The sequence below is a fragment of the Aotus nancymaae genome, unplaced genomic scaffold (genome assembly GCF_030222135.1).
Source record: "Aotus nancymaae isolate 86718 unplaced genomic scaffold, 86718_ANA_hifiasm-v0.15.2.pri h1tg000004l, whole genome shotgun sequence".
NCBI classification, from domain to species: Eukaryota; Metazoa; Chordata; class Mammalia; order Primates; family Aotidae; genus Aotus; species Aotus nancymaae.
In genome coordinates this window covers 43,427,010-43,451,025 of record NW_026988415.1, presented here as the reverse complement: position 1 = coordinate 43,451,025, position 24,016 = coordinate 43,427,010, and the positions used below count along the sequence as shown (strand labels likewise).

Below are 24,016 nucleotides of genomic sequence, written 5' to 3'. Positions count from 1 at the left end.
GTTCAAGGGACAGGGGTGTGATTCTTTACCTGATGGTTTTGTTTTCAGTGTTTGTAATCACGGTCATTTTAGGATATGAATCCAAAGCTAAAATTAGTATATGTTCCTTGCCCCTAGCATCAAGTTATGCAGAGCATTGTCAGCCATTAGGAGAAATAAGATAATGCTTATTTCCTCAAGAGAGTTACATATTAATATTCATATTAATGTTAACACAGGCTGCCTTTAATTGTGCTTTCTTCTGGGTCTCAAGTGTTTACATTTTTTAGCATTTTTTTCTGTAAGTGTATTGCTGAATTTCAGAGCAGCTGGTGACTTTCCCCTTGCTTTTCTTTTCAATCGATTTCTAGCCTCCCGAGTATGTGGACAGGAGAAGATTCTCTGGGATTGCAACCCATAGGAATTTATTATGTGGTGCCCTGAAGCTCGATGCATGGCCGGTTTTGTTAAGTGTTTCCCGTGCATTTGCAAACATCTCATAAACAACCCTTCTCCTTCATGTGTAGAAACCAGTAAAGGATGGCGCTCTCAGTCAAACCATGACACAAAAGCTGGATAAATGACAAAAATCAAAATTTTCTTGAGCCCCTCAGAAGTGGGAAAGTACCACCCCAGAGGGACCTAACACGTAGCCACGTGGATTATTCCACTTAGACAGACGGCCGCTTGGTCAAGAGGGAAATAGGGGCAGGGCAGGATAGTAGCCACAGCTTCCCTGAGTAGTGCAGATGGGAAGCAGGGAAGCTTCACCCTCAGAGCTCCACTCGGGATCCGTAGAGAAAGGATGTAGAACCAAGAACTCCCCTCATCGGAATTTGTTACTTTCTCTGTTTACAGAATATTAGAAAAATGTTATGAAAATAGTTGAAGAGAAATACTGCACGAGGAGACCAAGAAAACCCCCCACAAAATCAGCCACAACTAATCCCTCTGGATGGTGCCGTCAAATGGTCCTACATGTCTGGAATAAAATTTCGAAAACCAAAGACGCTTTGCAGAAACCTGTTCCCTTTCAGAGACAGAGCTATGTGCCTGCTCCCAAACACCACATCTCACTCCGTGACTTAATTCTCTTTATGTGAATTGTTTTGCTGTAAATTGCCAATGTTTCTGTGAATTAAGACATACTAATAAATTTCCAAAGTTATCCTTGCGTATCTGTGTAATTAGACGAGTCTTTTTGAGAAACCAAATCCACTGGGATATTTTACCCTGGACTATGTGTTTTGCACTTGTAAATTCAGACATCAAAGAGGAGCATTAGTAAAATAGGGTTAGCAATGAAATCTGCTTGGGCTCTGGGGAGTGAAGAGTGAAGGGGCAAGAGGACTGATGCTGGCAAAATATAGGAAGAGGAAAAGGGTGGTTTCATGTGAAGCTCAGAAGAGGAAGCTAACACATTTGATACAGATTTCAGTGGGTGATTGAGGAGAAAGGGAACCGAGCGAGCAATCGTAATGCAATGCTGTGGGTCACAGAAAACACAAACTAAGGGAAACAGCTTTACTGCATAAACAACAAATAAGAAGTATCAATGTAGGGAAAATAGTATGAATGGGACAAACATAGTGCAGTCAAACATTTTATCAGCACTCCCTGTAACATAAAGTTCATTTCAAAACATAGGCAAGGACCCAAACACATTACAGAGAAAACTGCAACAAAAAGTGTAAGGAACAATACCTCTTCTAGGCTCCCTGGTAATGGAATCTCACTTGTTTATATTTATCTGATTCTGCTTTTCCTCAGGCTAGAACCTTTTGTTTGTGAAAATCTTCATGACTGGCCTCTACATATCATGGGGACGATGGCGTGTTGTCTGATGGAGCAGCACAAGCTCCACTGGGATCCGTGTCAGCTAGTGCGGCACCTGCGGCTCCACAGTCACAGCACACAGAGTGATCAGGTGTCGCGGTATGAATTAGTAAGAGTTAGTTTTCCAGGGATGTTCAGTCTGAGTTGAATGGGAAACCTGTGATTAGATGGGTGTGGTTCTTTGGATCTTCGATTCATTGTATCTTTTTAATGCTGTTGACGCGGGAGTATTCTATTCCTTTTTCTAGGGCTGCTGCGAAAATATTCGGCATACTGACTGACTTAAACGCTATTTATTTTTTATCTCAGAGTTCTGGATGCTAATTGTCACCTTTTTGTAAGGAGAAAAATTCTGCTGGGTGGGGCCTACCATCATAACTTCACTTTAACAAGATGACCTGTGTACAGATGCTCTCTAAATAAGGTCACATTTTGAACACTGGGGGGCAGGACTTGTACATGGGAATTTTAGGGAGACACGACTCCATCCATAATAGCACATCTTGTGCATCCGCTTTCACGCCCACATTAATGTCCCCACATAGAAAATACATTCATTTCACCACAGCATTCCCAAAGTCATAATCCACTCCGAAATCAACCTCCAACATCTCATCTGAAAGTCTTCTATATCTGGAATGGGTGAGTCTCCAGGTATGATTCATGCTGAGGCAGGAATTCTCTCCACGACTGCACCTATGAAGCTAGACAAGTGTCAGCTTCTGACATACGGTTCTGGGAATAGTGCCGGATAGGGCTTACCATATCGAAATCAGGAAATGAGAAAAACTACAGGAGTTTGTGGGCCCTAAGCAAGTTTGAAACCTACCGAGGCAAATTCCATTAGATTCCAAGGGTGGAAAAGATTCTACCTGGGCTCAGTGCTATGTCCTTGAGGCCCGGGTGGGTTAACAGCTTCACACCCTAAGCCCTGGGAAGTGGAGTGGGGGCTTTCACTTCAGCCTGGGCTGGTGCAGCCCATCCCTCTGAAACCGAGGTGGGATAAATGCCTGGAACTCAGGACGTGACCTCCGTTTCTGGGACCAAGAGAGAGATGAGCCAGTCCCCTACTACAGTACCCCTGGTTCTTTGGGGCAATGACAGCCGTGCCAACCTTTGACCCAACTTTGGAGTCCTTCTTCCCTTTCTTAAGAATGAAGGAATGGTCGCAGCTGGGTAGCTCCGTCAGTCCCTCTCTTGACTGTACAGTCCGGGAACTCTAACAGCCTCCTTTCATTTTGGCCCATCTTTGCTCCATTCAGTCTAGTCTGAAAACATTTTTTCTGGTATAAAAGTCTCAAACACTTGTTAGCTTCCCGTGGAATTCACATGGGTCCAGGCCATCAGACAAGAAGTTGTCTAGAGATCTTTCTTGAATACCCGTGTCTCCCATATCTCAGTTCCTAACTTCTTCAGAGATGGTTGATTGGATCCATGAGCCACGTGCCTCACCTCTTTAGCTAATGGTTTTCCAGGGAAACCTTTGCACCTGTTTCCAGAGCAGGGTATCTGTATACTTGAATTCCTTCTGAATCACCCAATGCTGGCTTTCTTTTCCTCAGTGCTTCCTTGGCTAATTTGTCTCTTTTCTCTCCCCTTTCATACAAGGATCTAGGAAAAACCGGATAAAATGCTAAATACTTTTCTCAATTTGCCAGTGTAGTGGCCAGGGCTCCCCCAGGCCTCCTTAATTTCACTGAAAAATTAGCTCGCAAAAGGCAGTTCATTAGGACATAAGGTGTACCAACTTATTTAATGTGTATCCCTGGGAGTCTTTAGTGTTAACAGCTGAAGACACATGGGAAATTATCTATTTTTGTGCCTGGGCTCAAAATAGTATGGACAGCTGTGTATAAATATGATGGGACAAAGTATACTTTATCCTATATTTTGTTAGCTCTGTATAGCTCAAAAAATGTCATGAAAAAATCTTTAGTTCACTGTCTGTTCAGTTCCATGTAATTGACTGTTGCTCTGCTTGATGTAGCAATCCTCACGCCCACATTTGTTTTTTCAACTGGAGCCCTGAAATGCTTTTTCCTAGTCTAGTAGTGTGATCTCTAAAGTTATCAGAAACCTCTATTTAAAAGTGCTTGCAGCTGGACGCCGTGACTCACCCTGTGATCCCAGCACTTTGGGAGGCTGAGACCAGTGGTCAGGTGTTTGGGACCAGCCTGACCAACATGGTGTAAGGCCGGGTGCCTCGCCGGGAGCTCAGACACATCCCCCTCCCTCGCGGGGAGCTCGGACACACCCCCCTCCCTCGCGGGGAGCTCGGACACACCCCCCTCCCTCGCGGGGAGCTCGGACACACCCCCTTCCCTCTCCGGGAGCTCGGACACACCCCCTTCCCTCTCCGGGAGCTCGGACACACCCCCTTTCCTCTCCGGGAGCTCGGACACACCCGCTTTCCTCTCCGGGAGCTCGGACACACCCCCGCCCAGGAGCCTGGGAAAAAAAGCCCCGCCAGGACCTACCTGATAGCATTTTGTCCTATCTGGGCCCCACTCCCTGCCTACTATTTTGTCCTATCTGGGCCCCACTCCCTGCCTGCCATTTTGTCCTATCTGGGCCCCAGTCCCTGCCTGCCATTTTGTCTTCCTGCCTACTATTTTGTCCTATCTGGGCCCCACTCCCTGCCTGCCATTTTGTCCTATCTGGGCCCCAGTCCCTGCCTGCCATTTTGTCTTCCTGCCTACTATTTTGTCTTATCTGGGCCCCACTCCCTGCCATTTTGTTCCATCCGGGCCACACTCCCCTCCATTTTGTCCCACTCACCTTGGGCACAACCAGTCAGACGCCTCCACTCCCTATAAAACCCCACGTCTAAGAGGAGTCTGCACGACTTCTCCGGCCCCTCCTGTCCGGACCGCAGAACCTCACCCGGGAGCCTGAATAAATTCCTTCGCGTTGGATTATTTTCGTGCTGGCCTCAGTTTCTTCATTTTAAACGTCGCAAGAACCCAAGAACAAACCTTACACATGGTGAAACCCTGTCTCTACTAAAAATACAAAAATTAGCCAGGCGTGGTGGCATGCGCCTGTAATCCCAGCTACTCAGGAGGCTGAGGCAGGAGAATCACTTGAACCTGGGAGGCAGAGGTTGCAGTGAGCCAAAATCGTGCCACTGCCCTCCAGCCTGGGTCACAGAGCCAGATACCATCTGAAAAAAAAGAAAATGTGCCTGCCAGAGTCCCTACCATGAATTTTTTAGAGAAGAAAATTTTTGAGTCGCTGCTTATAAACTACTTCTTGAGAAAAATCAAAGTAAAACAAGAATTGTCAGTTTATGGTTTATGACAAACGTGTTTTAATAGCCCTGGTGAAAGCCACAATTGACAAGGAGATTTGGTTGTTTCTGTGGCATACAGCAAGTATTATGAATAATATATCCCAAGACAGGTTAGAATTTTAGGAATTTCATTCAATTTTGGGACATACATTCATAACACTCTTATGCAGATAGAACCCAAAGAAGTTTAAACGTGATTTCATATTTGTCAGTGCTTCCTGTATGATGTTAAGAGACCAAAATAAGCCTAATATGTCTCTCTCAGACTTCCAGGGCGCATAATATCCAAAAAGCTGGTGTGAGGTCCAAAGAGTGAATTCTGAATTTGCATGGATTTGGGGAAGTTGTTCTAGTATCAAAGGTTTGAAACTCTTGCTCTCAATAGGAGCCCAGGTCACGGTAAAATAACAGTCATTTATTTAACCAAAGTGATGAATTAAAGGTTTTGAAAAGCAAAAAACCTTTACTCTTTGATGGAGTTGAGGCTCGGTTTCCCAAACAATCATCAGCACTGATGAGGAAAGCGTGAGGTCAACTGACGATCTCTATCTGTCTCCCTCCCTCCTCTGAGTTTCGCGTTTACGCAAAAGGTAAACAAAAATAGTTTACTACCTGTCTCCAAATTTTACCTTCACATTAGTGTATGCTTAACGTCAAAGCTAGCTTTCCGAAAATCTTTTAAATAAATACACTCAATTTTAATTGCTTTGCCCGAGAGGTAAGATATTTAATGAAGCTTTCTATGTTTTTATTCTTTTATCCCCACGTTTTCATAATTACTTAATTTTATTTTTTAATTTAAAGCAGTCCTTAAAAACTTTTAAACAGCCAGCAGTACATTTCCTCACAAAACCTGCATTACCATTCCTTTTTATGACCTTTTGTAAATTCCAAAAACTCATGTTGCTTTTTTTTTTTTTTTTTGGAGACGGAGTTTCGCTCTCGTTACCCAGGCTGGAGTGCAATGGCGCGATCTCGGCTCACCGCAACCTCTGCCTCCTGGGTTCGGGCAATTCTCCTGCCTCAGCCTCCTGAGTAGCTGGGATTACAGGCTCGCGCCACCATGCCCAGCTGATTTTTTGTATTTTTAGTAGAGGTGGGGTTTCACCATGTTGACCCGGATGCTCTCGATCTCGTGACCTCGTGATCTACCCGCCTCGGCCTCTGCTTTTTAAATATACCTTGTTCATAAAATTGTTTCTCTTTTATCCAGAAGTTTTAATTGTACATGTTAACTTTAATGTTAGCTCTCAGTAGCCCTTATTATTATTGAATAACCCAGGAGGTGAGTAATTTTAATTATGTGTGAGATGTAGAGCCTAGGACAAAGGGCAGTGCCTGGAGTGAGGCCTCCCCACGGACCTGTAAAAGTTTAAATTTAAAGACATAAGTTCCCAGACAAGCCAGTATCAAAGGTATTACAGAAGTAACTATTTAATGACCTTAAAACATCTGATAGAGACGGTATCTGACTGTAGACTCAAACTCTCTAATTAAAGGTGTACAGATATTTTTCTTTTGTTTTACCAATACTTTTACAACTACTTGAATTCCCCATAGTTTATTTAGGTCCCGTGAACTTGAAACGTATTTGGGCTAGTTATTTCATTTATGAGCACTCATTTATGTTTAAGTTGATTTGCTACGTGGGTAGCCAATATATGGACACATGTATAGACATATACATATTTTTAGGCAGAATATATAAAATTTACATGCATACACGTGTGTGTGTGTGTGTGTATCTTAAGTATTAACATAAATTGAGTTGATTTTTGACTATCGGGCTCTTAACAAATCCTTTGAAATTTCTTCTTACTAGTTTTTAACTGGGACAAACAGCTAGTATTTCTTGCTTTTGCCCTTTTCTTGTCTGTTTTGTTATCTGTAAAGTAAAGGTACCTTTTCAGTTAAGTTTAATCAAGATTATGACTTAGCCAAGGATGCACGAGGTATCTCCACAGAGTGGGAAAAGTAGTTTTTACAAGATGCAGAACTGCCCCAATCCCCAGAGACAGCTCAAAGAGAAAAGAAAGTGTTGCTGGCCATTAACAGGATACAATCCACATGTTTGTCCTGTCAAATTTTCTAGAGTCTTAGATTCTCAGCTATCTACAGACAGTGACTAAAGGGCCTCATGTGTCTTCGTCACAGATGGAAGAAGACAGGAACTCAAAACCTATCCAGGAGCGAGAAATGAGTCAATAAGAAATAGGTACTTCCCCAACATCACAGAAATATTAAACCGAGAGGGGCTGGTTTCCTAACCAGGAATGCAACCCGTGGCGTCGAGGTGAAAGAGCAGAATTTGCACTCAAAGGCCGCAAGCTAGAGTGGCCCTTGTTGTTATTCTCACAGGGGCAATTTGAGCAGACACAGGAGTTTAAGTTTGTTTAGGACAGATTCTTGGCTCTTTACTTTTGTCAAGCAAAATGTTTTAAGGCTAGCTGTCATAGCGTTATGTGTCTTTTTATGCATTTAACGTTTCTCTCAAACGGTTGGAATAAGAAATCTCTAAAGTCCTTTTCATAAAATTTAGGAGGCTAATTTAAACGATCGATCTTTTGGCCATTGACAACTAGGACTCTCAATAGTGTACTGAATTTCCACAGCGACTGGATGCAATAGCCTCTTCAGAGAAGAAGTAATCCTGAAGATTCCCCATTTTCAGAGATAGCTTATGATATAGCAAATGACTCCTGAGATTGCAGTTTGCCAGCATTCGCTAGCTAGACCAGTGGTCCCCAACCTTTCTGCACCAGGGACCGGTTTCGTGGAAGAAAATTTTCCCACAGACATTGGGGCATTGGGAGGATGGTTTTGGGATGATTCAAGGGCATTACATTTATTGTGCACTTTATTTCTATTATTATTACATTGTAATAGATAATGAAGTAATTATACAACTCATCATAATGTAGAATGAGTGGGAGGCCTGAGCTTGTTTTACTGCACCTAGATGGTCCCATCTGGGGGTGATGGGAGAGTGTGACATATCATCAGGCATTAGATTCCCATAAGGAGTGTGCAACTTAAGATCCCTCACATGTGCAGTTCACCATGGGCTTCTTGCTGCTATGAGACTCTACTGCTGCTATTATGACGGGAGGCGGAGCTCAGGCGGCAATGCCAGCAATGGGGAGTGGTTGTACATACAGATGACGCTTCCCTTGCTCGCTGGTGCTCACCTTATGCTGTATGGTCCGGTTCCCAAAAGGCCCCAACCCTGTTGCCTTTCCTGGATTATGGGTTGGAGATCCCTGCCCTAGGCAATAAAGTTTGAGATGACAAAGCCCCTTATGGATAGGAATACTGATGACAAGTATTCCTGACAAGCTCTCTACTGAGAGCCTGGCACATTCAGAACAAAATACCATCTCTCCGCTTCCCAGCAGAGAGATTTCTCAGACCAGACGCCTACCGTGACCCACAGATCACTTTCCCTGGATGGTGGAGAGCAAGAGACGGTGTTTCCCCTTGCTCACAAATCAAGCTCTCAAGAACACAGATCACAATGAGAGGGAACTTTATCCCTGTAACCCTCTCTATGAACAACACAGAAAGGCACAGGCAAAGGAATACACCATTTCTGGCAGGAAAGACATCAAACAATGTGAATATACATACCACAGCGTAGTGTAAAGTGTACCAGAGTCGGTACATCCAGACTTGTCACACATACACTTTTTTACTCCTAGGCATGAAACCTTGTAGAGGACACAAACAGGGAGATTGGTTTTGTACCGTCAGCCCGACTGGGTTGCACCGAGAGAGAGCCTGGGCACCTGACTGGTAAGAAGTCCCCACCCTTTCGTTAGCTTGTCAGGTTCCTGCATGCCCTTAACTGCGGCTTCCAGAAGAGTGGAGTTGCTTTGGTGACCCTGCTCGCTACGCCAAACTGTCTGAAGGTTTGCTGAGAAATCAACTCACGAAAGGCAGATCCTTGGGAGAAACGGCATACAAGTTTCACGTGTATACACGGCAGCCTTCAGAATAAAGGCAGAAACATACTTAAACTTATTAGCAATTTTCCAGCTTCTGAGTTGTGATTTGTGGTTGCTGTTTTGTTTGCCTTTTTTTTTTTTTTTTTTTTTTTTCCCGGTTTAAACCTGGTCAATGTTGAGTGTCGTTATGTGTTTTAAATAAAAGCATCTTTCCGTTTCTATTCTCGGCTTGGAGGCTGTGGTATGGCCATTTCTCGTTCTCCTGATTCACTGAAGATGTTGATCAGACCTGAAGACAGCAGCCAGACCGCTAGGTTCTTTTGTGCCCAGGAGCCCTTGGCGGCCATATCGGGGAGTTCCTGCTAAAGCCGGCGTGGCTTAGCCAGGGATAACAGTAGATTCTGAGATGGGTGAGAAACGGTCCACACGTGGATACAGTCATTCCTCTGTCATCGGCATAATGGCCTTGGGCTCAGGAGGTCTGCCTCTCTTCAGGGAGCATGAGCTGAAATTGCCGAACTTTGGGAGTTTTCAGTGGCACCCTTCAAAGTGCACAGGGCGTATCATGTATCAGCTGAGGAGGGCTGATGCGCTGTGTAACTGCCTCTGACGTAGGCCACAGGGGGGCGCCTAAGCCGGCAGACGCCCACTGTGATTGGTTGACGAGATGGCAAGCAACGGGACCATCCAGTCACCTTCGATGCAGGGAAGTTTGCTGACAGGGTCCCTGTGGGACTTCCTTCACTTGATCCAATCAGATGTCGAGTTGGCCTGTGACGTGGAGCCATGCTGCGTACCCAAGCGCCCCCGCTTCACGATCGCCATTGTCTGTGTCCGTCCGCAACCGCCATTGCCTCTTCTTGCCATCTAATGGCTGCTGCCTCCGCCATGGCTAGAACTTCCTCTGAGACGACCTCTGAGGAACAAGTGATCACCCAGGAGCCCCAGGAGGCCAACTCCACAACGGCCCAGAAGAAGAGCAAGCAGAGGAAGCGAGGGCGCCGAGGGCCCCGCCGGTGCCACGCCAACTGCCGCGGGGACAGCTTCGCCACCTATTTCCGCCTGGTGCTGAAGCAGGTTCACGAGGGCCTCAGCCTTTCCCGGGAGGCCGTGAGTGTCATGGATTCTATAGTTCATGACATACTGCACCGCATCTCCTCCGAGGCTGGTCGCCTGGCCCGCTCCGCCAAGCACGTGACCATCACCGACTGGGACATCCGGATCGCCGTCCGCCTGCTGCTGCCGGGGGAGATGGGCAGGCTCGCCGAGTCCGAGGGCACGAAGGCTGTTCTCAGGTATACCAGGAGCAAGTGAGCTACCTCAGGAGCCCCTGAGCACCACGGAAAAAGTGGCTCTCCAAGGGGGGGACCCCAACGGAGGTTGGGGTGGGTGGCGTTCTTTCGAATTCGGGTGGGGAGGGGGGCATGTGGCATGTGGCGTCCTGCAATTTTTCAAGCATTTCTCCCTCAGTACTAGACATTGTTAACTCCAGTATATCTGCAGTGCCATTTGCTCCAAGGAAAAGTAGTGGGTTTTTCCTCGATCCTGCTTCATTTCCTCAGTTTCCTAAATGGTCACTTTTATTAGTTTTCTTTCTAGGTTGTCTTTACGGTGATGTTATCAATGTACTGATCTTTACCCTTTTCACTCTCATTCTCCTGCGACTGCATTGGTGGAATTTTCCAGAACTTCAGCATATGCCCTACAGCAGCAGAAAAAGTGAATACGCTGATAGGAGAACCGAGGTAATCCTCCTAAACGTTTTCAACATTTCTCCCAACACGAATCCAAGTAAATAAGCAAATGAGGCCCAGTTACGGTGTACATATAGCTAAATAAAATTTTCAAGAATCCACTCATTTTCCCGCTGCCTCGACTGTGACATCACTATTGCAGTTCCTTCTTTGTTTTTGCCCTGACAATAATCTTTTCATTTCTTTTTGAACAGAAACCTTCGTTAGTTCCAGGTTTGTGTCAGTGGGCTTAGGGAGAGTCCACGCAAACAGCTCATGCCCTAGTGTTCAGTGGTGCAGGCAGTGAGCAACAGTCAATGTCCCAATGTGTGGGGCGTGACCGAGGCTGTACCCACAACAGCCTTCCTGTGATATTCACCCTGGTGTTTCAAGGGACAGGGGTGTGATTGTTTTTTTTTTTTTTTTTTTTTTTTTGAGACGGAGTTTCGCTCTTGTTACCCAGGCTGGAGTGCAATGGCGCGATCTCGGCCCACCGCAACCTCCGCCTCCTGGGTTCAGGCAATCCTCCTGCCTCAGCCTCTTGAGTACCTGGGATTACAGGCACGCACCACCACGCCCAGCTAATTTTTTGTATTTTTAGTAGAGACGGGGTTTCACCGTGTTGACCAGGATGGTCTCGATCTCTTGACCTCGTGATCCACCCGCCTCGGCCTCCTAAAGTGCTGGGATTACAGGCGTGAGCCACTGCGCCCGGCCTAGGGGTGTGATTCTTTACCTGACATTTTCGTTTTCAGTATTTGTAACCATGGTCATTTAAGGATATGAATCCAAAGCTAGGGGTATTCTATGTTCCTTGCCCCTGGCATCAAGTTATGCAGAGCATGGTCAGCCTTTAGGAGAAGTAAGATGACACTTATTTCCTCCAGAGATTTGCTTGTTCATGTTAATGTTAGTATAGGCTGCTTTTCACTGTGCTTTCTTCTGGGTCCCAAGTCTTTGTATATTTAGCATTTTCTTCTATAAGTGTATTGCAGAATTTCAGAGCAGCTGGTGGCTTTCTCATTGCTTTTCTTTTAAATCGATTTCCAGCCGTCCGAGCATGTGGACAAGAAAACCTACTCTGGGACTGCCACCCATAGGAATTTATTATTTTGTGCCTTGAAGCTCAGTATGTGGTCATTTCTGCTAAATGATTCCCACAAATTTTGAAACATCTCATAAACAACCCTTCTCCTTTATATGTAGAAACCTGTAAAGGATGGTACTCTCAGTCAAACCATGAAACGGAAGCTGGTAAATCAAAAAAATCAAAATTTTCTTGAGTCCCTCAGAAGCGGGAAATAACCACCCCAGAGGGACTCAACACATAGCCACATAGATTATTCTACCTTTCCGAGAAGGACCGCTTGGTCAAGATGGAAATGATCGCAGAGCAGGATAGAAGCCAGAGCTTCCCTGAGTAGTGCAGACGGGAAGGGGTAGAAGGTCACCTCCAGAGCTCCACTTGGGATCCAAAGAGAAAGGACGTAGAATCAAGAAGTCCTCTCATCGGGATTTGTTGTTTTCTGTTTTTCCAGACTGTTAGAAACCTGTTATGAAAATAGTTGAAGAAAACTGCTCACCTCGCTAGGAGACCAAGAAACACCACCACGAAATCAGCCGCAATGAAATCCCTCTGCAGGATGCCGACAAGTGTTCCTACCTGTCCAAAACAACAATTTGAAAAACAAAGATGCTTTGCAGATCCCTGTTGTTTTCCAGAGACAGAGCTGTGTACCTGATCCAAAACACCACCTCTCACTCAGTAACTTAATTCTCATTATGCTAATTGTTTCGCTTTAAAGTGCCAATTTTTCTGTCAAGTAGGACATAGAAATAAATGTTGAAAGTTATCCTTGCACATCTACTGAGTAATTTGATATGTCTTTTCCAGAAACCAAATCCACTGGGATATTTTACCCTGGAGTGTGTGTTTTCTATCTGTAAATTCAGAAATCAAAGAGGAGCATTAGTAACACAGGGCCCACAATGAACTCTGGTTGGGCTGTGGAGAGTGGAGAGTGGGAGTTCAAGGGGACTGATGCCGACGAATTACAGGAAGAAAGAGCAACAGTGTAGTTTGATGGGATGATTGGAAGAGGAGGTTCATGCCTTTGATACAGAATTTCAGTGGGTGATTGAGAAGCAGGGGAACCTATTGAGCAACCCTGATGTCTTGCTGTGGCTTACTGAAAACACAAAGTAAGGAAAATGGCTTTACTGCTTAAATAACAAATAAGAAATATCAATGTAGGGAAAATAGTATGAATAAGAGCAAAATAGTCCAATCAATCTTTTTGTCAGCCCTCCCTGTACCATGGAGTTCATTTCAAAAGAGAAGCAACCACCCAAACACTGCACGGAAAAAACTACAAAAGCCTAAGGATCAATTCCTATTCTATGCTCCCTAGAATTGGAATCTCTCTTGTTGGGATTTCTCTGATTCTGCTCTTCTTCAGGCTAGAATCTTTTGGTTTTGAAAGCTTTCATGACTGGCCTCTACGCATCATGGGGATGATGGAATGTTGTCTGATGGAGCAGCAGAAGCTCCACTCGGATCCCTTTCAGCCAGTCGGGCACCTGCAGCCCAGGAGCCAAAGCCCAAAGTGTGATCAGGTGTCCTGGTCTGAACTAGTAAGAGTGAGTTGTCCAGGGATGTTCAGTTGGAGTTGAAGCGGAAACCTGTGATTGGATGGTAGTGCTTCGTTGGTTCTTCGATTGGTTGTATGCTTTTAATGCCATTGATGGAGATGTTCTATTAGTTTTCTAGGGCCAATGCAAAAATATTCCAGAGACTGGCTGACTTAAACGCTATTTATTTTCTTATTTCTTAAAGTTATACTTGTAGTTCTAGGGTACACGTGCAGAATGCGCAGATTTCTTACATAGTTATACATGTGCCATGGTGGTGGCTGCATCCATCACCCCGTCCTCTACATTAGGTATTTCTCCTAATGCTCTCCCTTCCCTAGCTCCCCAGCCCCCGACAGGCACCGGTGTGTGATATTCCTCTCCCTGTGCCCAAGAAACACTATTTATTTTTTATCTCACAGTTCTGGATACCAATTGTCACATTTTTGTAAGGAGACCAATCCCGTTGGTTAGGTCTACCCTCATCACTTCACTTTAACCAGCTGACCTGTGTAGAGACTCTCTTCAAATAAGGTCACATTCTAAAACACTGGGAGCCAGGACTTCTACATGTGAAGTTTGCAGGGACAAAATTCCATCCATAATAGCGCTTCTTCTGCGTCCACTCCACAGCACAAATTAATGTCCTCACGTAGAAAACACATTCATTTCTCCACAACCTCCCCGAAGGCTTAACTCACTCCAAAATCAATTATCCAACATCTCACCTGAAAATCTTCTCCATCTGGAATGGGTGAGTCTTCAGGTCTGACTCATGCTGAGGTAGGAATTCTCTCCGCCACCACACCTGTGAAGCTAGACAAGTTATCTGCTTCTGAAATACAGTTGTGGGACTGGCACCGGATAGGGCTTATCATACCGAAAGCAGGAACTCAGCAAAAGTACTTGACTTCGTGGGCCCTAGGCAACTTTGAAACATAGTGGGGCAAACTCTGTCAGATTCTATGGAAAGAAAAGATTCTACTTGGGCTCAATGCTCTGTCCTTGAGGCCCAATGGGGTAACAGCTTCACACCCTAAGTTCTGGGCAGCCGAGTGAAGGCTCTCACCCCAGCCTGGGCTGCTGCAGCCCATCCCTCTGAAACCGAGGAGGTGGGACAAATGCCTGGAACTCAGGAGGTGACATCCGTTTCTGGGACCGAGAGAGGTGGCCCAGCCCCCTAGTACTGTGCCCCTGGTTCTTGGGAGGAGGTGACGGTCCTGCCAAACTTTGACCCAACTTTGGAGTCCTTCCTCCTCTTCTCAAATATGAAGAAATGGTCACAGCTGGGTACCTCAGTCAGCCCCTTTCTTGCCTGTACAATCCAGGAACTCTAACAGCTTCTTTCCACTGTGGCCATCTTTGTCCCATTCAGTTCATTCTCACAACATTTTTTCTGGTATAAAATTCTCAAAAGCTTTTTGGCTTCCCATGGAATTCACCTGAGTCCAGGCCATCAGACAAGATCTTCCTTGAATACCTATATGTCAATTCCTAACTTCTGCAGAGATGGTTTATTGGATCCATGAGCTACATGCCTCACCTCTTTAGCTAATGGTTTTCCAGGCGCACCCTTGGACCTGTTTCCAGAGTGAGGTATCTGCTTACTTTGTACCTTCTGAATCATCAAATGCTGGCTTCCTTCTCCTCAGTGCTTCCTTGGCTAATTTGCCTTTCTTCTTCTCCATTTACTATATGGATCTAGTAGAAACCATATTAAACCCTAAATAGTTTTCTCAATTTGCCACTGTAGTGGCTAAGGGGCCCCCTGGACCTCTTAAGTTTCGCTGAAAAATCAACTTGCAAAAGGCACATCCATAGGACATAAGGCATACCAACTTATTTAACTTGTATCCCCGGGAGACTTTTGGTGTGAATAGCCAAAGACACATGGGAAAGTATCTATTTTTATGCGTGGGCTCCAAGAAGTATGGACAGCTGAGTATAAACATGTTGGAACAAATGGCTATAATCTAATGGTAACAGACTGAGTGGGGGAAACCCGGCCAGGCCTGTCCGTCTAGACTCTGCTTGGCTTCTCTGAGCACACAGTCCTTCCTCCTGGTTATGGGGCATGATCCTCTGTGCAATGGGGTTCTTGTGATTTAACCTATCGAAAAAGATGGGTTAGATTATTTCTTCATAATCGGGTGGTTTTACATGAAAAGGTGGAAAAATATTACAATATCGTTTCTAGGTTCTGTGACTATCTTTAGAAAAAGGGGCTTCCGATTTCTAGGACCCACCTTCGGGAAGAGGGATTCTGGTCTCTATGACTAGCCCCTGGGGCAGAATGGGTCTGAGAGACAGGAGGACACGGAACGTCAGAGAAAATATTTTATATCTGAGACTACTTCTGAGGCCTTCATCTTCAGGTATTGTGCTCTGAGCCCCAACACTAGAAGTCAGCTGCATGTGCAATTTCATTACTTACAATTTCTACTTTCCTCGAAAACACTAAGAACACATTAAAGCCCAAATCTTTGCCACTGTAAAACTAGGATCACCTTTCCTCATGCTTCCCATAACATCTTCCTAGTCTCCGTCTGAAAACTCACCACAAACACCTCTAACACTCACAGTTCTAGCAACGTATAGGTAGTCATGATATATGTATTCTTTAAGTCCGATATCCTTTCTCTACAGCAAAGAATTCTTTCTTAGCCTTCGTTTGACTTGCATTTTGCGTTCATATTTCCCCCGGCTGTCTCCTAAAGACACCCTAGGCTTCTTGTGTCATGCACGCCAAAACGCTTCCAGTCTCTATGCATTACCTAGTTCCAAGGCCTCTTCCAATCCTTTGGGTGTTCCTTACGGCACCATTCCACTGCTTGGCAGCAGAATCTCTAGTAGTTTGCTAGGGCTATTCTGACAAAGTACCACAGGCCTGGTGGCTTAAAAAGCAGAAATTTATTGTTCACAGTTCTGCAGGCTGGAAGTCCAAATCAAGCCGCCAACTGGGTTGGTTACTTCTGAGGAGTAAGAGGGAAGGATCTCTTCCAGGTATCTTTCCTTGGCTTGAGGATGACCCACTTCTCCCAATGCCACTTCACATTTCCTTCCTTGTACACACGTCTCTGTGTCTGAATTTCCCGCTGATACCCACAATGCACGCTAGACGTTTTGGTTAGAGCCCACCGGAATGAATGTTATTTAACTTCAGTGCCCCGGTAAAGAACCCATCTTCAAGTAGGAGAGAGATAAGGGGTCAGGAGTCTAATAGATGTATTGGTTACAGAGGGATTTAGGGTGCATACCACTCCTTATAAGAATCTAATGCCTGATGATCAGTCATTGTCTCCCATCACCCCCATATGGGACCATCTAGTTGCAGGAAAGCAAGCTCAGGGCTCCCACTGATTCTACATTATGGTGAGTTGTAAAATTATTTCATTACATATTACAGTAGAATAAAAATAGAAATAAAGTGCATGATAAGTGTAATGCACTTGAGTCATCCCAAAACCATACCCCCAGTGCCGCTCCATGAAAAACTTGTCTTCCATGAAACCAGTCTATGGTGCCACAAAGGTTGGGGACCGCTGGTCTAGCTAGCATGAGCTGGCAAACTGCAATCCCAGGAGTCATTTGTTATCTTAGCCGATGTCTGGGAACAGGGGGCATCTTTGGGATTACTCCTCCTCTGAAGAGGGTAGTTGCTATTGAACTTCACTACACTATTGAGAATTCTAATTGCCAATGGCCAAAAGATTGATCCTTGAAATTAGCCTCCTAAATTTTATTGAAAGGATTTTAGAGCTTTCTTGTTCTAACCGTTTGATATAAAGGTTAAATGTATGAAAAGACACAGGATGGTGTCACGGCTAGCCTTAAAACGTTGCTTGACAAAAGTGAAGAGCAAAAAATATGATGAAGACAAAGATAAACTCCTGTGTCTGCTCAAACTGCCCCTGTAGGAATAACAGCAAAGGTCACTCTACCTTGTGGCCTTAGACTTCAAATTCTGTGCTTTCACCTCGACGTCATGGGTTGCATTCCTGGTCAGGAAACCATCCCCTCTCGGTTGAATATTTGTGCAACCTTTGGGGAGTGCCTATTTCTTATGGACCCATTTCGCTTCCTTGAATTTTTATTTCCTGTCTTCTTTCTTCTGTGATGGAGGCACATGAGGCGCTTTGGCCATTGTGTATACATAGCTGACCATCTAGGACCCTTAAAAATTTGGTGGGACAAACACGTGAGTTGTATCCTTTAATGGCTAGCAACACTTTCTTTTCTCTTTGAGCTGTGTCTGGGGTTTGGGGCATTTCTGGACCTTGTGAAATGTACTTTTCAACTTTTTGCAGACACCTCGTGCATCCTTGGTTGAGTCATATTCTTGGTTAAACTTAACTGAAAAGGTACCTTTACTTTACAGAAAACAAGGCAAAGAAGAAAAGGACAAAACCAAGAAATATCAGCTGTTTGTCTTGGTTAAAATCTAATATGAAGAAATTTCCAAGGACATTTCAAGAGCTCAATAGTCAAAAGTCAACTCAGTTTATACGAATACTTAGGATACATACACACACACACACACACACACACACACACACACATATTTATACTTAGAGAGAGAGAAAGAGAGACAGACACTTAACTCCTCTGTTCTCTGTAAACAGTTCTCAGACCACTGAATTCCTCTCTTCTTGAACCTCTGTTAAGCATATGTGCTGCCTTAGTCTCTCTCTCCATTTACTTCTCTCTGTCCCTCCTTTCAGTGGCAATCCCCAATGCAACGTGAGAGAACTTTCACGAAGTATCTCATTACCTAGGTCCTTGAGCTCTGTAATTACTGTTCTGGTTCCTTCAGATTTCTCCGATTCTACTCCTTTCTTGTGCATAATCTCCTGTGTTTTAAAACACAAACATTTATCAGTTGCAATTATGCATCATTGGATGATGGGAGCGTCCAAGGAGAAGGCCAAGCCCCAGTTTCAACTCATTTCACCACAGAGGAACCTGCAGCCTGCGAGCCACAGCCATTGGCACAAGCGAGGAAGATGACTGGGACTGAAACCATATGTGTGTTACTTGGTGTTTCCCTATTACACGGAAGAGGGGCAGAGAGTGATTTTTGCCTGCTCTGTGACTTTTTGCACACTTGATTTCAAATATGGTGATCTGGAGATATAAATCTGTAGTTGGTAGTGAGGCATGTCTCTTGCCCCTTGCAATAATTAAGAAAAAGATAATGAGGCAAAAAGAGAACTGAGATGATCCCTCCTTTCTCCTCTTGGGATGTCGATGTTAATATGAACGTGAATGTTAATACAATATAATTTCCATAGTGATGTCTTCTTGGCCCAATGGGTGTGTGTTTGTTTTTCTATACGTATATTGCTGAGGTTCAAAAGAGTTGTGACTTTCCAGTTAATTTTTTAAAAAAAATACGGTTTATATCTAGCAGTCACTTGTACGGAGAAAGAACACACTATAAAATTTCTTTTTCTGTTTTCCTGAAGGGTTCTCAGCCTGTGGCAAAACAAAAAATGGTTTTAGGTTCTCTCTTCACATGTAGAAGTCCTGGCTCCCAGTGTTTTAGAATGTGACCTTATTTGAAGAGAGTCTCTACACAGGTCAGCTGGTTAAAGTGAAGTGATGAGGGTAGACCTAACCAACGGGATTGGTCTCCTTACAAAAATGTGACAATTGGTATCCAGAACTGTGAGATAAAAAATAAATAGTGTTTCTTGGGCACAGGGAGAGGAATATCACACACCGGTGCCTGTCGGGGGCTGGGGAGCTAGGGAAGGGAGAGCATTAGGAGAAATACCTAATGTAGAGGACGGGGTGATGGATGCAGCCACCACCATGGCACATGTATAACTATGTAAGAAATCTGCGCATTCTGCACGTGTACCCTAGAACTACAAGTATAACTTTAAGAAATAAGAAAATAAATAGCGTTTAAGTCAGCCAGTCTCTGGAATATTTTTGCATTGGCCCTAGAAAACTAATAGAACATCTCCATCAATGGCATTAAAAGCATACAACCAATCGAAGAACCAACGAAGCACTACCATCCAATCACAGGTTTCCGCTTCAACTCCAACTGAACATCCCTGGACAACTCACTCTTACTAGTTCAGACCAGGACACCTGATCACACTTTGGGCTTTGGCTCCTGGGCTGCAGGTGCCCGACTGGCTGAAAGGGATCCGAGTGGAGCTTCTGCTGCTCCATCAGACAACATTCCATCATCCCCATGATGCGTAGAGGCCAGTCATGAAAGCTTTCAAAAACAAAAGATTCTAGCCTGAAGAAGAGCAGAATCAGAGAAATCCCAACAAGAGAGATTCCAATTCTAGGGAGCATAGAATAGGAATTGATCCTTAGGCTTTTGTAGTTTTTTCCGTGCAGTGTTTGGGTGGTTGCTTCTCTTTTGAAATGAACTCCATGGTACAGGGAGGGCTGACAAAAAGATTGATTGGACTATTTTGCTCTTATTCATACTATTTTCCCTACATTGATATTTCTTATTTGTTATTTAAGCAGTAAAGCCATTTTCCTTACTTTGTGTTTTCAGTAAGCCACAGCAAGACATCAGGGTTGCTCAATAGGTTCCCCTGCTTCTCAATCACCCACTGAAATTCTGTATCAAAGGCATGAACCTCCTCTTCCAATCATCCCATCAAACTACACTGTTGCTCTTTCTTCCTGTAATTCGTCGGCATCAGTCCCCTTGAACTCCCACTCTCCACTCTCCACAGCCCAACCAGAGTTCATTGTGGGCCCTGTGTTACTAATGCTCCTCTTTGATTTCTGAATTTACAGATAGAAAACACACACTCCAGGGTAAAATATCCCAGTGGATTTGGTTTCTGGAAAAGACATATCAAATTACTCAGTAGATGTGCAAGGATAACTTTCAACATTTATTTCTATGTCCTACTTGACAGAAAAATTGGCACTTTAAAGCGAAACAATTAGCATAATGAGAATTAAGTTACTGAGTGAGAGGTGGTGTTTTGGATCAGGTACACAGCTCTGTCTCTGGAAAACAACAGGGATCTGCAAAGCATCTTTGTTTTTCAAATTGTTGTTTTGGACAGGTAGGAACACTTGTCGGCATCCTGCAGAGGGATTTCATTGCGGCTGATTTCGTGGTGGTGTTTCTTGGTCTCCTAGCGAGGTGAGCAGTTTTCTTCAACTATTTTCATAACAGGTTTCTAACAGTCTGGAAAAACAGAAAACAACAAATCCCGATGAGAGGACTTCTTGATTCTACGTCCTTTCTCTTTGGATCCCAAGTGGAGCTCTGGAGGTGACCTTCTACCCCTTCCCGTCTGCACTACTCAGGGAAGCTCTGGCTTCTATCCTGCTCTGCGATCATTTCCATCTTGACCAAGCGGTCCTTCTCGGAAAGGTAGAATAATCTATGTGGCTATGTGTTGAGTCCCTCTGGGGTGGTTATTTCCCGCTTCTGAGGGACTCAAGAAAATTTTGATTTTTTTGATTTACCAGCTTCCGTTTCATGGTTTGACTGAGAGTACCATCCTTTACAGGTTTCTACATATAAAGGAGAAGGGTTGTTTATGAGATGTTTCAAAATTTGTGGGAATCATTTAGCAGAAATGACCACATACTGAGCTTCAAGGCACAAAATAATAAATTCCTATGGGTGGCAGTCCCAGAGTAGGTTTTCTTGTCCACATGCTCGGACGGCTGGAAATCGATTTAAAAGAAAAGCAATGAGAAAGCCACCAGCTGCTCTGAAATTCTGCAATACACTTATAGAAGAAAATGCTAAATATACAAAGACTTGGGACCCAGAAGAAAGCACAGTGAAAAGCAGCCTATACTAACATTAACATGAACAAGCAAATCTCTGGAGGAAATAAGTGTCATCTTACTTCTCCTAAAGGCTGACCATGCTCTGCATAACTTGATGCCAGGGGCAAGGAACATAGAATACCCCTAGCTTTGGATTCATATCCTTAAATGACCATGGTTACAAATACTGAAAACGAAAATGTCAGGTAAAGAATCACACCCCTAGGCCGGGCGCAGTGGCTCACGCCTGTAATCCCAGCACTTTAGGAGGCCGAGGCGGGTGGATCACGAGGTCAAGAGATCGAGACCATCCTGGTCAACACGGTGAAACCCCGTCTCTACTAAAAATACAAAAAATTAGCTGGGCGTGGTGGTGCGTGCCTGTAATCCCAGGTACTCAAGAGGCTGAGGCAGGAGGATTGCCTGAACCCAGGAGGCGGAGGTTGCGGTGGGCCGAGATCGCGCCATTGCACTCCAGCCTGGGTAACAAGAGCGAAACTCCGTCTCAAAAAAAAAAAAAAAAAAAAAAAAACAATCACACCCCTGTCCCTTGAAACACCAGGGTGAATATCACAGGAAGGCTGTTGTGGGTACAGCCTCGGTCACGCCCCACACATTGGGACATTGACTGTTGCTCACTGCCTGCACCACTGAACACTAGGGCATGAGCTGTTTGCGTGGACTCTCCCTAAGCCCACTGACACAAACCTGGAACTAACGAAGGTTTCTGTTCAAAAAGAAATGAAAAGATTATTGTCAGGGCAAAAACAAAGAAGGAACTGCAATAGTGATGTCACAGTCGAGGCAGCGGGAAAATGAGTGGATTCTTGAAAATTTTATTTAGCTATATGTACACCGTAACTGGGCCTCATTTGCTTATTTACTTGGATTCGTGTTGGGAGAAATGTTGAAAACGTTTAGGAGGATTACCTCGGTTCTCCTATCAGCGTATTCACTTTTTCTGCTGCTGTAGGGCATATGCTGAAGTTCTGGAAAATTCCACCAATGCAGTCGCAGGAGAATGAGAGTGAAAAGGGTAAAGATCAGTACATTGATAACATCACCGTAAAGACAACCTAGAAAGAAAACTAATAAAAGTGACCATTTAGGAAACTGAGGAAATGAAGCAGGATCGAGGAAAAACCCACTACTTTTCCTTGGAGCAAATGGCACTGCAGATATACTGGAGTTAACAATGTCTAGTACTGAGGGAGAAATGCTTGAAAAATTGCAGGACGCCACATGCCACATGCCCCCCTCCCCACCCGAATTCGAAAGAACGCCACCCACCCCAACCTCCGTTGGGGTCCCCCCCTTGGAGAGCCACTTTTTCCGTGGTGCTCAGGGGCTCCTGAGGTAGCTCACTTGCTCCTGGTATACCTGAGAACAGCCTTCGTGCCCTCGGACTCGGCGAGCCTGCCCATCTCCCCCGGCAGCAGCAGGCGGACGGCGATCCGGATGTCCCAGTCGGTGATGGTCACGTGCTTGGCGGAGCGGGCCAGGCGACCAGCCTCGGAGGAGATGCGGTGCAGTATGTCATGAACTATAGAATCCATGACACTCACGGCCTCCCGGGAAAGGCTGAGGCCCTCGTGAACCTGCTTCAGCACCAGGCGGAAATAGGTGGCGAAGCTGTCCCCGCGGCAGTTGGCGTGGCACCGGCGGGGCCCTCGGCGCCCTCGCTTCCTCTGCTTGCTCTTCTTCTGGGCCGTTGTGGAGTTGGCCTCCTGGGGCTCCTGGGTGATCACTTGTTCCTCAGAGGTCGTCTCAGAGGAAGTTCTAGCCATGGCGGAGGCAGCAGCCATTAGATGGCAAGAAGAGGCAATGGCGGTTGCGGACGGACACAGACAATGGCGATCGTGAAGCGGGGGCGCTTGGGTACGCAGCATGGCTCCACGTCACAGGCCAACTCGACATCTGATTGGATCAAGTGAAGGAAGTCCCACAGGGACCCTGTCAGCAAACTTCCCTGCATCGAAGGTGACTGGATGGTCCCGTTGCTTGCCATCTCGTCAACCAATCACAGTGGGCGTCTGCCGGCTTAGGCGCCCCCCTGTGGCCTACGTCAGAGGCAGTTACACAGCGCATCAGCCCTCCTCAGCTGATACATGATACGCCCTGTGCACTTTGAAGGGTGCCACTGAAAACTCCCAAAGTTCGGCAATTTCAGCTCATGCTCCCTGAAGAGAGGCAGACCTCCTGAGCCCAAGGCCATTATGCCGATGACAGAGGAATGACTGTATCCACGTGTGGACCGTTTCTCACCCATCTCAGAATCTACTGTTATCCCTGGCTAAGCCACGCCGGCTTTAGCAGGAACTCCCCGATATGGCCGCCAAGGGCTCCTGGGCACAAAAGAACCTGGCGGTCTGGCTGCTGTCTTCAGGTCTGATCAACATCTTCAGTGAATCAGGAGAACGAGAAATGGCCATACCACAGCCTCCAAGCCGAGAATAGAAACGGAAAGATGCTTTTATTTAAAACACATAACGACACTCAACATTGACCAGGTTTAAACCGGGAAAAAAAAAAAAAAAAAAAAAAAAGGCAAACAAAACAGCAACCACAAATCACAACTCAGAAGCTGGAAAATTGCTAATAAGTTTAAGTATGTTTCTGCCTTTATTCTGAAGGCTGCCGTGTATACACGTGAAACTTGTATGCCGTTTCTCCCAAGGATCTGCCTTTCGTGAGTTGATTTCTCAGCAAACCTTCAGACAGTTTGGCGTAGCGAGCAGGGTCACCAAAGCAACTCCACTCTTCTGGAAGCCGCAGTTAAGGGCATGCAGGAACCTGACAAGCTAACGAAAGGGTGGGGACTTCTT

At 45.2% G+C, this 24,016-nt stretch overlaps 2 protein-coding genes across 2 annotated transcripts; one reads left to right on the top strand and one right to left on the bottom strand.

The window, feature by feature from the left end:
• The first annotated feature begins 9,939 nt into the window (after positions 1 to 9,939).
• LOC135268163 (histone H2B type W-T-like) lies at positions 9,940 to 10,774 on the top strand. Its single transcript, XM_064360121.1, has 2 exons — positions 9,940 to 10,346; positions 10,738 to 10,774. The coding sequence occupies exons 1-2, from the start codon at positions 9,940 to 9,942 to the stop codon at positions 10,772 to 10,774; spliced, it is 444 nt and encodes a 147-aa protein (XP_064216191.1).
• Positions 10,775 to 20,280: 9,506 nt separating this feature from the next.
• Positions 20,281 to 23,124, bottom strand: LOC105716839 (histone H2B type W-T). Its single transcript, XM_012451647.2, has 3 exons — positions 22,572 to 23,124; positions 22,122 to 22,180; positions 20,281 to 20,595 (listed from the first exon to the last, which is right to left on the bottom strand). The coding sequence occupies exons 1-2, from the start codon at positions 23,078 to 23,080 to the stop codon at positions 22,144 to 22,146; spliced, it is 546 nt and encodes a 181-aa protein (XP_012307070.2). The 5' UTR covers positions 23,081 to 23,124; the 3' UTR covers positions 20,281 to 20,595; positions 22,122 to 22,143.
• Positions 23,125 to 24,016: the final 892 nt, after the last annotated feature.

Bases quoted from the DNA above. Each gene is read 5' to 3' on its own strand.
- LOC135268163 (XM_064360121.1), top strand. From the start codon at position 9,940: ATGGCTAGAACTTCCTCTGAGACGACCTCTGAGGAACAAGTGATCACC. The intron at 10,347-10,737 runs GTATACCAGGAG...GGAATTTTCCAG, and splicing joins GGCACGAAGGCTGTTCTCAG to AACTTCAGCATATGCCCTAC.
- LOC105716839 (XM_012451647.2), bottom strand. From the start codon at position 23,080: ATGCTGCGTACCCAAGCGCCCCCGCTTCACGATCGCCATTGTCTGTGT. The intron at 22,181-22,571 runs GTATACCAGGAG...GGAATTTTCCAG, and splicing joins GGCACGAAGGCTGTTCTCAG to AACTTCAGCATATGCCCTAC.